A 15,520-nucleotide genomic window follows, 5' to 3' on the forward strand; every position below is an offset into this window, starting at 1 on the left:
TCAGTTTGTCTCAATGGCCGAAGAAGTAGAAAGTTTGCCTATTATCCCCTCGATGATTGAGAGCAATATGTTCGATTTAATGCCATTCACCTATGTGATAACGATGATAATAATGATAATACTCTGATCGTTAAATAATTTTGTAAAAAAAAATATATAGTAAGGGAATACAGGTGTTATCTATTTAAGATTATTTAACTCAAAAAGAATAAAAAGGTAATATGTACACGTAATGCTTCCGAACTGAAACTTTCCAAACACAAAAATAAATTTAGACAGAGATGCCGAGCACACAGCCGGCTAAGCAATGCAATTCAATTTTTGTTTGTTTAGTTGGATATTCGCTGTTGCAAATAAAATGACAGATTTTTACTAACAGGTAGAAATAAAGGAGACAGGAAAACTTATTGTGGATGGAGGACAGGCACATCAACCAAGTGACACGTACCGTTTGGGTGGTGGAGCAGGAGGGATCATTCAGATAATAGCACCTAGAGGAAGTCTTGCTGCTGACACATTGTCAATGAAGTATGGCCTGGATTCTCGATCATGTTATTGTGATGCAACAAATGGCCATTTTCTTCTAAAAGGTAACTGCAGCTATATCAAACTAAGCCCCCGGGCATATGGATTTTAATTATGTCCATTGCCATAATTAATTGAAACAATCGATTTTTCAAAAAGGCTGAGATGATCAATCCAAAGCAAATTTTGCCACAATGGCTACTAATCTCGCAATCTAATTGACTAATTTTCCCTTGTCGATAAGAGTCCAGATAACGCTGATTGCGCCAATGTGTCACGCGATGCCTTTTTCAGCTCGCGCTCTGAAGAAACGTTTTCTTTGACGTTGATGTTGTGGTAAAAAACATATCGAATGTGGTTTAGCGTTGTCTGTACTGTTATCGACAACGATATGCGTCATCAGAGTAGTCATAAATTTGTTGTCAAAGTCAAAATTTGTTGTGAACTCACTCGGCTGCGCCTCGGAAGTCCACAACATTTTAACACTGTGATGACGCATACTCGTTGTCGATGAGAGTACCTTTTGCCTCGTTTGTATGTCAAACCGCTGATAACTGTAATAACATTTATTCCCTAATACAGACATGATAAAGTTATTATATTGCACGTATCAAATTCGTGTATGCCAGAGCAAACTGTCTTCAAAGGTTTGTGTACAAACCCGTTCAAAAATTCAACGTTGGAAATGCAAGCATACAAAAACAATAATGACATGGACAAAAGTCTTTTCCCAAGCACATCTGAAGGAACTACAATTTCCACCAAACTGTACAAAAGGCCTTGAACTCAATATCATCACAAAATTATAGATCGCGTGTGCTACTTCCTTTGTGCTAATACTCTTAAATAGGACTGCGAAAACAGAGAGGTTACAAATTGCACGTTAAATGCTGCAAGCAGATACTGGGTAACACCCCGGGGGGACTCCCGTAAAAAAAGAACGGCAACCAAAACGCTGTTTTGGCAGCTCGTAGAGTGTCCATCCTTGAAAAGTCTACAGCGGGAGCTTTTGCGGTACCTTTTAGGGTATTGAGCCGAAAAAAGATCACAGGAGTCAATGTGTTGTTTTAGAATTGGTTCCTCTTAGGGGTGAAAGAAGCCATGCCCACAAAAGAGGATTTTAGTACCTCTTAGCTAGGGGTGCTGTTCAAAATGTCCGATGAGCAGCCCGTCCTTTTTATATGGGATTCTCCCCGAAGGCAATACTTACTACATCATAACGAATGGCATACACTCATTTTTAGAATTTAAAACGTTAAATCTACTGAATGGATACAAATATAAGATCTTCGCGAATTGCTCTTAATAACGATATGAGTAGTCCCTTGTCGAGCGTGACGCGAAAATTCAAAAGAAATGGCCGCGCAAAAATCTGGAGACGATAAGCACGCCTTTCGCCCCCGGCATTTCGCACAGTTATTTCGTTCTGGCGCTTTTTCTCGTGTTACACTCAACAGAGTAAGGGAAACAGAAACTACTCTTAGTCTATGATTATAATGATAACTTTGAACAGTAAATCTGCTAAATGAATCCAAATAAGATTTCTCCGCGATTTGTACTTCAGAAAAACAATAACAATAACTTCAGACAGAAAATATATTGAATGGATGCGTTTTCAGTCTCATTAAACCAGCGAGCCACAGTGAGCAGATAATTCAGAGACTGATTTACTTTCAAGAGCATCAAGATAATGTCGATCTCGTTCAGCAAGAATCTGATCTACACAACAACGCCGTCCTATGTCCCTGAATCGTTCGTAACCTTGATAAATATCACCCGGAAAGTTTCCAGCTACAAATAAGTTTGAATTTGGCATAATTAATATGCGAATACGTGCTCTGAACCAATTTGAAGCCACAAGCGCGTACCGAGGTCATGTACGCAGGCACCGCTGGAAACACTCACGCTCAAAATCATCGCGACTGGCCGACAAAATGTGGCTGGCAATACAGGGATCTCATTAGAAATGGTGTGCTGCTCGGCAGCCTAGAAGCATCCGATTTTAGCAATATTCATCAAGGGGGTAACACACATGAATATTTTGATATTCACAGAATGATAACTTGAACAAAGATCACTTTAAGACTTAAGAGTAATTGCCACTAAAAATCAAAGAGATCGTGGCCACGGTCGAAAAATTGATTTCGCTCGTATTTTGCCAGTTGGAAGGCCTAGGTAAGTAAATGAAGGAAATCAAGTTAGTTTTTTGAAATATCCAATATAACGGCAGAAATTCACGGAAAACGGTCACCGTACCAAAAGCTCAGATTTCACTTCGCGATAATCCGAAATTGTACACTTTTCAGCTTCTTGCTACACAGACGTTCACATCGCTGCGAAACGTTCTCAACTTTAAATGCATACATTGATTCTTCCTTAATCAAGATATAGTGATTATTTTCATTTCTTTTGTTTTCTGAGCGAACTGATTCCCGATTAAGTAGACATACTTTTCTAACGAAAACAAAACTCAAAAGTTATGTAAATTCAGTGAGGAAAAAAGCTGACCGGTAGTGCTTCAAATCGTCTGATATTCTAGCAAAAGACAGTTCAGTCAACGAATTGTATGTATACAGTTTCATTTTTGTGGGATCTACAAGCAATTTTGCATGAACAGCGATCAAAATTCGAGAAAATTGAAATTTAGCCCCTTAGAAATTTGCAATGTAACGCAACACGTCAAAATAGGTAAAAATCTTTTGTTCGCTTGAGACAGCACAGTCCAAGCATATTAATGTATTTAACGTTTGAAACGCTTTAAAAATAGTATTTAACTTAGAAATTGCTTGTAATAGCGAAGAGACATAAGTAGAACCAACTTAATCACACCCCAACTCTCCCTGCTTTGTGTCACGCATGATATACCTGGCCGATGCTACAAACCAAACACGTGTAAATCCGTTGGCTCTAGTAGTGTCAATTCCTATCTAAGACAATCTCTTATCATGTAGGAGATTTTGCTTTACCTATAGAGGATTGACCAGTTAAGCTGCTAAAAAAAAAAAAAGTAAATTAAGTGTCTTGTCCAAGAACACAACGCAATATCCCCGGCCAGGGCTCGAACCCGGACCGCTGGATCCGGAGGTGAGCGCACTATCTGTGAGGCCACTGCGCATTCCACTAATGAGATGTTGGTATATCTTTAACCTTCAATGTGTTTTACACTTCTGAAAACGTTAATGCCACTTACACTTTATCACGTAGTCTTGTGGATCATCTTATACCACCTACTACTGCCCGATTCAGTTTACGAGCCCTGTCTTCGACCCTGGTTTAACAAGGTTTTTAGTTCAAATAACTTAGCAAGAAATACAGTCGAACCTGTATAAAACGGCCACTCTTGGGACTTGGGGAACTGGCCGCTTAATACAGGTGGCCGCTTAATATACAGGATCACTAAAAATACTCACTGGGCGTTGTCTAACGATATGGTACTGTGCTTCAATACATTGCGGACATCTGGAAAGCGTTAACGATGTTTAACGGCCGATTATCAGCTTACAGTAGCTTTGTACTTGTTTTTCTTTATAGTGATGATGGATTGCATTTTAAACACAATAAAATACCGCATGAAATGACATGTGGCTTAGTTTCCGTTCAAGGGTGGCCGCTTACCACAGATAAAAATAACAAAGAAAGACAAACATAGGACTGCTACAGGGTGGCTGCGGCCGCTTAATAGAGGTGGCCGCCTAATAGAGGTAACAAATACAGCGTTTGTATGAGCAATAAATCGGAACTTTAAAATCTGGCCGCTTAATAGAGGATGGCCGCTTAATACAGGGCCGTTATATACCGGTTTGCTGTAATTCGAAAACATATCCTGTAAGACGTTGGATGTTGCCACAAGGTGGCCAAACGTAATTAAGAAAATGTTGTGTGCAACAGTGGTGTAATTCTTGCGCTCCTCAATTTTTTTTCTTTGCTTCTAGTTCAGTTCTGGCCCTTTCTCTGTCACGAAAGAGTTGAGAGAGGGTGCGTGACATGGGGAGGATCGGAACAGGAACTACCTTGCTTCTGGCTAGTCACTACGGGTATGACCGTTAAAACTACGGAAATTACTTACTTATTATTCCTAAATTTGTTTACCTCGACTTTTAACACAAGGACTGGCGTGTTGCTTTTTATCTGGTCAGACTGATTTGAAAGTACAATCCGGGAAGTGCGAGTAATGGACCGGAATATGGGCTGTTATCATTGGGGAGAGTTCTTGGCTCTCTGTTCATCAAAGACTTCGTCACTGGCCTGAGTCCACAGGGAAGAACTGCTCTGAATCTTCAAATAAATTCATGGACTTGAATGAATTTATTCCTATTTGCCGTGTGGGTAACAGATCCTTGAGTGACATGAATCAACTTCTGGGGCCCGTTTCTCGAAAGTTCCGGAAACTTTTCGGGCCCGGAAAGCCATAGCAAAATCTCGAACCTTACGATTACAGAGCTGTTTTGTTCACATATTCTTAATATGAACAGAGGTTGTCTTCATACAAGAAGTTTCAGGTGTTTACACTTTTTAAGATACCGATGAACTAATGAACTAAAAATGACTTTACGGGCCTGAAAAGTTTCCGGGGCTTTCGAGAAACGGGCCCCAGGACCTGTACCTAATGAGAAGCCGGTCATGGGTTCCTGACCTAATCAATGAAATCGTCGATTCCAAGAAGTTTCTCAGTTTCTCGAAACGCACACATTTGCCAGAAATATTCTTCACTCATGTCTCAATGCAAGAAAATCTGAAGGACTTTCAGTGGCTTTTGATACATGTATCTTTGTTTCAATATATGAGCGGTATGACCGTAACTGCGTTTGTTTACGCCACAAATTCCACCGTATTGAAGAACGAACTCGGCGGCCGGCATCGTCTTTTCGGCGTGTTTCTAACTTATCCGGCTCACTGCGATTCTTCTTTGATAAGTGTGTTGTTAGTTTGGTTATCGATACAACATTAACTTTTCGTGGGAACAGACTGACCTCCCACTGGCTAACGACGGCATAAAGCTGCTAATCTCTAATATCGTTCCAATATGTATATACCATTGGGACCTTTTTTACTTCGTTCAGGAGGTTAACTGGGCAATCTTCTCTTATTAATGCAAGGTTTCACACATCAACAACAAAGATCTTCTTATTAAAATTTGACTCATTTTGAACGGTGAACAAATGGTTTCAAATTTGTAGTCGCCCGTGCGTGACACTGGGCAGCTAAAGAGATCAGGAGGGTGCGATTTCAAAGTTAAGTGTTCCTTTTTCTCCTTTTTTTAATTGTTGTCGACTATTAAGTTAAATACTACTTCTAAAGCGTTTCAAACGTTAAAGACATCAATCTGCTTTGACTGCCCTGTCTCAAGCAAACAAAAATGGCTTTACCTATTTTAGCGCATTGCGTTACATTGCGAATTTCAAAGGGGCTAAATTGCAATTTTCTCGAATTTTGATCGCCGTTCATGCAAAATTGCTTTGTAGATCCCACAAAAATAAAACTGTAAACCTAAAATTTATTGACTGAACTGTCTTTTGATAGAATATCAGACGATTTGAAGCACTACCGGTCAGCTTTTTTCCTCACTGAATTTGCATAACTTTTGAGTTTTGTTTTCGTTAGAAAAGTATGTCTACTTAATCGGGAATCAGAATTAGGATTTTCTTTGATTTTTACTGACATTCACTCTTAAGACGCATTATCCGTCTGAACGAACTTGGGCAAACATTTTTAGTCCGTCTGGTTATGCGTCTCTAGTATAAAGATGGGCAAAAGACGCATTATCCGTCTAGACTAGTAGTAATCAGAGATTAGTGAAGTACGTTCGATACCCGGGGGGGAAGAAGGGGGTACTCTAGCAATATGTCGATAGGATGTGTTGCTAGGAACATGACATTTTCAGGTTATAGCAGCGAATATTCAGTTAGTATTTGGACATCTGACTGTAGGCTGAGTACCAGAAATACCTTCTCTATTAATATTTCATACTAAATAACATTTCATACTATATTTAATCGAAAAAAATCAGAAACTCAATTCTTTTTATATCAAGATCCCCGACTGTTTTGCCAGATCCTGATTCCTATACCCAAAGCAGACTGCTGGAAAAGCATACCCTTGACAGCTGCGCATACTAAAGCCCATTTATGCCATTCCCCTACCAGGTTTTCCAAGTTGTGTCTTCTTCGGGGTATTGTTCAACTCTTGTGTCCTTTATTGGCATCACATGTCACATTACTCTAGCCGGCGCATCGTTTATCAAGGTTAAGTACTGTGTATAACTATGGAAAAGAATAACAGTACATGAAACTTTATTTCCAAACATGGACGTTTTTCACTAAAGTTTACGTGCAAGCTTACACCCGGCTTACGTCAATTAAGAGCCTATTAAGCTGACCTGCAGTGAAAATCGTTGGGTGGTGTGCATTGCCATTTCCTTTTCGTCCTTTGCTGTGCTACGTTGGAATATTTGCTCTCTTTCCCACGGTCAATGAAGTTGTCTTGATTTATTCGAGCTGTTACGGTCGAGCCTTGCAACTTCATTCTCACAGAGAAGTTGAATCGCCGAGAAAAGCAGCTGACGCCTGAAGGACGACACAGATCACAAATCGATATGTTACCCACGCAATTTCGGAGAAAATACAGCATTACACAGCTTTCTGGTGCTTAGATTAGGGCCTTTAGGCATTTTAGGTAGTAACTGAGTTCGGATAAATCAATACAACTTCACTAACCTTGGAGAAAACTGCGAAGATTCCTACGTAGAACAACGAACGAAGAAAAGCACATGGAAATGCACCGGTAGCACTTGATGTAAGGCCTCACTTTTATTCAAAGCGAGGCATCACATCAGATCGAGGCCATGCGTACCACAAAGTCAGTCCGAAATGGCGTCCAAACCCTGAAATCATCTGGCATCGCAGAAAATCGCGGGACATAAACCCGCGGGAATGACTCCATTAGTATGCGTTCTCAGATCGTCGAACCCAACAAACTATCCTTTGAAATTAGTCTTGAACGACGCGCTACGAGAGATAGTTCGTCTAGACGCATAATACGTCTTGAGCCCATCTTAATACTAGAGACGCATTACCAGACGAATTAAAAATGTTTGCCCAAGTTCGTCCAGAGGGATAATGCGTCCTTAGTATCAAAACGGTCATTTAGCATGACGGCAGAGGGGTTATAAGCAGTGATATAATGAAGGTGGGAGAAATGCTAATCTTACAGTTAGCTTTGTTATGTCCTGCCGGCTTACAGATACGGTTGCTGAAACACCCAACTATTCCTGAGAGCTTTTCGTTTTTATTGAAGTGCTCCATAAAGATGTACGTCAGTTATGTCTTAAACAGGGCATTTTGGAAGTGAAGTGCGTTATAGAGGATGCACGCTCAAAGCGAATCGCGACTTCTGTCCCAACAATACCGACTCCAATTTTACTCCCGTTTTTCAACAAAAATTTGGAAACCTTAGGGGCGGTCCTTTTCCTTGCCCTTTCTCGTGTCCTGGACACGATTTGCGATAATGTTTCTCGCATTCAAGTCGAGTGTTTCACCCCGCGTAACTGAACGTGTTGAATTCGTCATTTGAACGAGCAATTCAAATTCTAGTGCATTCGATAAAGTTTACAGAAAGTGCTTATGTGTGGTATTTTTAGAGACGTTTCGGCAAAAACCCCTTCATCAGTCGCAAATTTCCCGAAACTTCTCTAATAATACCACAATTAAGCACTTTTTGTAAACTTTGTCGAATGCAATTCAATTCAAAGTGCTACAAAGCAGCAATTTGTTTTTAATTTAAATCCTAGCGCCATGATATCAACACCACTTTCTGATATCCACCCTGATTGGTTCTTTCTGATTGTGCGCATGCAAGTTATCCTGGACTCGCTTTTCTCTCTGCTGGGCTTCAACCCCAATAAAGACTGAGCAGTGAAGGGAGAGTTAACTAACGGATCATAGTATCATCGACAAGTGCTTTCGTTTTATTGATTACAGTAAACGAAACTGCGAGTCCAATGTTCAGTGAGTCAATGCCACAATGGCCTCCATCCTTTTACGCGTGGCCTCAAGCATCAAGTAACAGTGGAGCCATTGCATTACCAACAGGTTGGTAATTGTTTTTAAATTATCTTATTTTGGTCACTTTAATTGCATTGAAGTATAACAATGTCCACCATTCCTAGCGTAATATAACTTAATATAATAAGTATTTTATTTTTTAACCTCTGAATAAAGTCCTGTATGTAATATAAGCAGTAGGACCAGATATTGAAATGCCGCGAGATTTCTATGAGATCTCAGTGAACTACAAACAGTCAATCCAAAGAAAACTTTTCTTAATTGCATGGAAATATTTTCTCTGCGAACTTCGATTCTGGTTAATATCAAAGAAAGCAGTACTCATTTAATTTGCAGTCTATGTTGAATTATCATACTAAGATCTACCTGCTGATAGAAAACAGTTGCAAATAGCCAATAAATATAGTTTCCCTCTCTTTTTTTGACCAATCACGAAGCCTGCTTTATCTGACAAGAATCGCCACGATAAACAAAGTCAAGAGCAATGACCTCAAGACCATTTGGCGATATTTCGAACGAAGACATTGAAAATTTGACAGAGAAAGGAATTCCACATAAGATGAAAGCGGCCACCTAATAAGGATGAGTGACCATTGTAATGGTAATTTAAGATACATATGCACTTGACATACAATTTTGTTTGATAGAAACATTTTTTTTCCCAACGAAAGTTCACATTAAGGACGGTGCATACTAAATACAATGGTCTTTTGGCCAAAATTAAGAATGTGTGAAAAAAGAAGACCTCAGTAGGGCCCATTGAAATCAAAAATGAAAACTGGGGGTAACCACGCATTCTTCAAAGATAATTAGCCGTAAGCCCTGGCCAAACGGAGTCGCAAGTAGACTCATCTTGAAAACTTGGGTTTACTTGTGACTCCGTTAGGCCAGGCCTTGCATGCAAACACTTGGGCTGCATGCAAACACGTAGGTACGAGCTTCATCATCTGAAATTAACCTAGACGCCTTGCTGCGTGTACTCAGGCAGTCGTTATACTGAGAAGCATTAGCCATGATATTAGCTATATTGCAATTGAGCTAAATGTTCTGCATTTGAAGTCGTACGAAATTCAATCGAATCGATGCATGCGTGCTCAAGCTATTCTACCTTTGATTGCATTTCTTGGAATCGAATAGTAGCTTATTACTCGTTTGCAGGCCTATAGGACGTGACATGAGTCAAGGTCTTTATATCAGCCTATAAACGTTTCAGTCTATTTTCCTTAGCCTTTGTCGTTGTTGCTGTCTTTTTTTTTTTTTTTTTTTGGCGTTTCTCAAGTAAGAGAGACATTTTGAATTTCAGAGTTATGGCGGTGCGTGACGTAGAGCTACGAACGCGTTTGTCGAAAAACATATACTTATCTCCTGATTTTAAGCCCATTCAGAACTTAAAGTATTACGAAAAGTGCTTATGTAAATGCTTGTTTGTTCAGTACAGATAATAAGTCGCCTAGATAGCCAAAGAAAGTTCCAGATGTTTACACTATTTTCTGGCCGCAATGTTGATGTACCACGGAGGTACACCAACAGGGCGGCTCCATACTGGGCTCTGTAAATTTGTGCAAAATATTTCGACGAATATCTGAGGTTTGGGAAAACGCACAGACTTAAAAATTAGAGAAGTGTCATCTTTATTAATCTCCTATAACATCACTATTTCTTGACTTTATCCACTAAATGGTTTCGAATAATTTTTTTTTATTGCGTCAGGATTGCGTGACAGTGCAAAATGTCCAATAATTCGCTACATGGGTTTCGTTCTTGAAAAGACACATAACTCTGTTACAAGAAAAATAACTAGAGAAGATTTTTTAGATCGAGATTTTAACTTTATTATACTTTACGAAGTTTCTCAGAGCGTTTTACTTAGGTGTACTCGAACAGATACATTCGTAAACAAATACTCTAACCTTTCTGCTCTTGTTGTTCAGACATTCTTGAGTTCGTGCTGGGATTCTACTTGGTTCACGGTCACGTCTAAAAATACGATGACGCTTCTGAAGATGCTTTTTATCAAGTTGAAGAGTTGATAGCCCCGGTTGATAGCTCCTTTGGAATAACATGATTCTTGATAAATTCACTCAAAATGTTCGTTCGTAAATTGATCTCTCATAAGGCTTGCAGACCGACCCGTTCCGAAAACGCTTAACGTCCTTTAGTGTTCGTCTACCGCGAACGGTGTGTTCGTTTCTACTGATTTCATCGCCCTAGAAAACATGGAATCCGTGCTAACTTTTCACGACGACAACTTATGTAAATTCCATGTGCTGTGCACACGCACAGATGACGCATGAGCTTAAGAGACCAGACGGCGATTTGTGACTGAAAGCGGAAAAAAAGAGAGATCCGAAATTTAAACCCAGGCCTCACTCCCTGGGTATTAAAGCAATTGTTCTTGACAACATTAGTGCTCGCCTAATGAAGGACGCTTCAGAAGTCTTGTCGACCTGTTTAGTCAATCTTTGTCTTCAAGTACTTTTCCTTCACTATGGAAATGTGGTAAAGTCTCAGCCCTTCTCAAATCTGGGGACAGGTGTGACCTAAATACTTATAGACCTAATCACAGTCCTACCAACACTGATTCTCGCAAAGGCTGTACATCCCGGGGGTACTCCCAGAAAAATTGGGTGGGGTTGTGAGGCCCGCTTCCCAAAATCCTTACTTTATTTATGTCCAAAATCTGCGATTTTCCCTACCCTATTTATGACCTGACCAAGAATTTGATACCCGATTTATGGCCGTTGCAGCTGGCACAATTGCTCTAAACATAATTTATGAAGGGCTTTTGTTGATGGTCTTATCGATAATGATGAAAAAGTAGCTTTATATATAGAAAAAAAAAACGTAATCAATTCAAGGCCAGAGTGCAAACACCATACCCTATTTCCGACCAAAATGGCCAAAATCGATACCCTATTTATGACCAAAACGGCCAAAAAAACCATACCCTTTGGGGCTGCACATACCTATATAGCTCATATCACGTAGTACCTCCCCCCCCCCCGCCCCGAGCTGTACATAAACAACTGTATACACCTATCTGAGTGAACATTAGCTCATTACACCAAAACAGTTTGGCTTCAGGCCTAAACTATCAACTGGGATAGCGCTCATGCATTTTGCGGATGAAATTCTTTCAAATATGGGGGACAGGGAACTGTTAGGGGCACTTTTCTTTGACTTATTCAAGGCCTTTTACACGATGGTCCACCAGCTATTAATATAATCAAGAAACTGAGATCTCTTGGTCTTGATACCACGTCAGTTAGTTGGTTTCAGTCGTATCTGCATAGTAGATGCTAAGTCACATCTGTTGGCAGTGCTTTGTCATCTGCTGCTTCAGTGATAATCTCTAGCGTTATTGGTAACTAAAACATTTGCTATGCATTTTCTCTCGTGATTAACATAACGACAATCGTAGCGAAGTGAACGCGATCAATCAATCGACTTTACTTGGAAAGGGTGACACATGACATTATAAACTGATAAACTAGTGACCCTCTCTATAGTACAAAGTATGAACAATGAAAAGTTACAATATGTAAAAAGTTACAAAAAAAGATATGTATATACATAACTACAATGATTTAAAAATTCCTAAAAATTCCTAACTATAAAACTAAGAGTTAAAATATTAAGTTACATTTTTGGAGATTGTAAAATGGTCAATATATATGAGCGTACCCCTGCTTTACGTACTCGATATATTTGTGTTTAAAAGAGTTAATGCTTGCGTTGAATCTTATTTTTACAGGTAGGGAATTTCATAACAAAATTGATCATGTTAAAAAGGCTTTACCCCCTTCTGATCTATTTTTTGAAATGTTGTGATAATGAGTTTGCAAGCTCGTCAATTCATCCTTTAATATCCGCGCCCTCAGCCATTTCATCATCTTTTTCAGCCTCCCAGACAACACCAATCAATGTGCTGCCAACAAAATTGACACAGAAGATCCCATCAACAAGTGCAATGAATACACCAAGTATAAATGTATCACGAGCTACTGAATCTCGCTCTTCATTACTTGAAAGCAGTGTCAGACGAGGTAAGGATTGAACTTTGTTGTAAAATTTAACAAAGAGTATGAACGTTTCATTTCTCTTTACAATGCCTCATACTGATCCTGACTGGAAAATACTTGGCCCTCGGCCATTCTAATATACTTACGTCCCCTAAGTCTCAGCCCCTCCTCTCAGTCAATGAGTTCATATATTCTTAATCACAGTGCATGCAGAATTTTTACTATATAATATGACTACAATACTGCGCATTTTTGCCGTGGTTTTATTCGCATTTTTATCTACGATACAGTATGCATTTTAGATATCAGACATAGTAAAGCAATCTGCCTCCTTCCCACCCCCCAGTAACGTAAGAGCTATACGAGGATTCACTCCGAGCCTGTAAATTCTTCTTGAGCCGGCCACGTTTGCACACTAAGTCTTGATTCCTGAATAGGATGCAAGCTGCCAAAATTTGTAAAATAGCCAATAAAATGTTGAATGTCTGGTATTAAATATCGCCAAATAGCAGTTTAAAGTTAAATTCTATTCTCAAAACGCTGTATTTCAACCCTTTAGAGCCCAGTGTCCGATATATCGGACAGCAGAGTAGCCTGCACTTCCTATAGTCAGCAGTCTGCCCCTTAGTCATAACCATTTCCCAAATGTACACATGCAGGCACCATTTTGGTCAGATAAGAGCTTGGCTTTTGTCGACAAGACACGATTTAAAGTCCACTTGTGAACATGAGCAGGAGGTCTGTGAGGTATAGCGATCAAGAAAAACTTTACTATCTGGATGGAAACTTCGCTATTCTGGTACCCTGGGTGCCAGATGTGCTGCGATTGTGATCGTTCGACACGATCTTAAAAAAAAAAAAAAAAAAACTCTCTGTCACTGTACTATTCTGGACGATGGCTTGAAATCTGACATCAAAGGATTCGAAAGTAACAATGACGCCTCAGGAGCCAGATTGATTTGAGAAATGCCATTATTGAGAATGAAGAAGCAGAGGAGGCAGATGTTAACAATTCAAGAGCAGCGGGAAGGCCAAATAACTATTCCTTCGATGGTTTTGAGTCGACAAAACATTTAACCAGCTCAAGTTCAGGAACAATGAGATTCAGTGACATGTTTTAAGACTATACGTAGCCTTGTGAAATCTGGCATAGGAAGTCGTACAGTTGAGTGAATATGTTAAGTGAGGTAACAAAATAATCCTTGATAGTTACTTTGTCATTCTGTGTAGTTATTGGAATTTTCCTTTACATTTTTTGCCCTATTGGTTAATAATTGTTGCTGTTTTGAGTATGGCGTGACACAATTGTTTAAAATAATTAAACTCTTATAATGGTTTCATGTTACATCAGACACTTTTTGAGGAACCTGATTACATTAAAAAGGTAAAAACTAATAAATGTTTTTAATTATCTGAGTTGGAATTTTCTGAAATCCTTAACAATTAATTTGGGCTCTATTAAGAGTCTTTGGTCTAAAATGTGAAGAGTCTAGTAAAGGAGGCGATCAAAAAGAGGTGCTTGAGCCAGTGGTGTATATGTGGCAAGGGATTGCAAGGGATTTTACGTCCAGCCAAAATTACTGTTGCTAATGATAATAAGACTCACTTCCCATCCGTTGATGTCCTCTCTCATAATATTTCAAGGCTTTTTTCTGTTAAGTGTTCTTCTGCCTCGTCATTGTCTAATTTTATCGAACTAAATGTTTGAGTATCCCCGGTATCGCAAAAGCGATGTATGCTCCAAAACATCGATGGATGATACTTTAAAACTCAATTTTTCACACTCAAATGTGATTTCTACAACTTTTAACTCGATCCAATTTATTAGAGAAAGCATTGCTGATATCCTCTCGATATTTTGCTCATATAAAAGCACCATAAGAGATAGAAGTCCCAAGTAAAATTTCCAAGCGTACCTGCAGAATTATTTTCTGAGTGATACTTACCAAAACAGCCTAAAATTGAAAGTAGATATTGTTGCCATCTTGCTTGTCTGTATTTTGCTTTTAATTCTCTTTTCTTACATATGTTTCAATTATGTAATTCGAAAAATTTGCTTTTTCAATTTTCTTTTTTTCCGTTTTCAAGAACTTTACAGGCTACAATAGCTGGATCTTGATTCTTGTGCCTTGTTTACAGGTGCATTGCCTTTATGTTTGAAGCAATACATACAATATGTGTAAACTAATGAACGTTATTTGATGGTGTCTACATGTAGATGGAAAGCCCTACCAAAGAAAACCAAACCTCATCGCTATCATCTATGGTGGTACTGAAGTAATCCGAGGACAAAACAAAAACATCACGATGAATGCGTCACTTTCCTATGACCCGGTTGTTGGACTAGGTAACTACTCCAAGATGAACTTCACCTGGCATTTTGGTGAGATCAAAGGCAACTATTCTGGCCTACAAACAGCGGCGAGCGACTCATTCACAGGAATAAACCAGTCAAATGTTCATTATATTGGGAATGATTCTGGACTTGAAGTTACCTTTAATACTGCCTCTTCCGTGTTCCAGGACTTGACCACCTTAGTAGTTAAACTGGTGGTGGCAAAAGATTATCGCAGCTCAAGTGATCATCAAGTTATACACTTGGTAAAAGGGAATCCGCCTCAAATATCTCAACGGTATGAAAGTTGTTTCATTGTTTATCAACCCTGTCATTTGCCCCCTGGTCTTCAGTCTGTATTTGACCACCGGTCTGCAGTTTGCAGTCTGCAGTCTGCAGTCTGCAGTTTACACTGACCGCTCAAGGAACTATAATGTTGATTCTATTCTCTGCATTATTATATGGTACAGGTAGTGGAAGATGTCCAGCTGATAACACCACGACTTCACACCAAACAAAATAACTTAAGTGGCTATTAAGTCCAATCGGCGCATAGTTGGATAAATTAGCTATTCAAG

At 39.3% G+C, this 15,520-nt stretch overlaps 2 protein-coding genes across 4 annotated transcripts in view; both read left to right on the top strand.

Moving 5' to 3' along the window:
* LOC145486301 (uncharacterized) overlaps positions 1 to 1,068 on the top strand; it is a 70,031-nt gene extending 68,963 nt beyond the window's left edge. For all 3 annotated transcript variants that reach the window (XM_081464940.1, XM_081464941.1, XM_081464942.1), the window contains one exon: positions 380 to 1,068. In XM_081464940.1, the coding sequence (XP_081321066.1) occupies positions 380 to 637 (258 nt within the window). In that variant the 3' untranslated portion in view covers positions 638 to 1,068. The remainder of the gene's footprint in view (positions 1 to 379) is intronic.
* A 7,414-nt stretch (positions 1,069 to 8,482) lies between these two features.
* LOC145486317 (uncharacterized) lies at positions 8,483 to 15,444 on the top strand. The gene is made up of 2 exons (XM_081464955.1): positions 8,483 to 8,612; positions 14,826 to 15,444. The coding sequence occupies exons 1-2, from the start codon at positions 8,522 to 8,524 to the stop codon at positions 15,356 to 15,358; spliced, it is 624 nt and encodes a 207-aa protein (XP_081321081.1). The 5' UTR covers positions 8,483 to 8,521; the 3' UTR covers positions 15,359 to 15,444.
* The last annotated feature ends 76 nt before the right edge of the window (positions 15,445 to 15,520 follow it).

This window comes from Orbicella franksi, chromosome 5 (genome assembly GCF_964199315.1).
Source record: "Orbicella franksi chromosome 5, jaOrbFran1.1, whole genome shotgun sequence".
Lineage (NCBI taxonomy): Eukaryota > Metazoa > Cnidaria > Anthozoa > Scleractinia > Merulinidae > Orbicella > Orbicella franksi.

Bases quoted from the DNA above. Each gene is read 5' to 3' on its own strand.
- LOC145486317 (XM_081464955.1), top strand. From the start codon at position 8,522: ATGTTCAGTGAGTCAATGCCACAATGGCCTCCATCCTTTTACGCGTGG. The intron at 8,613-14,825 runs GTTGGTAATTGT...GTCTACATGTAG, and splicing joins AGCCATTGCATTACCAACAG to ATGGAAAGCCCTACCAAAGA.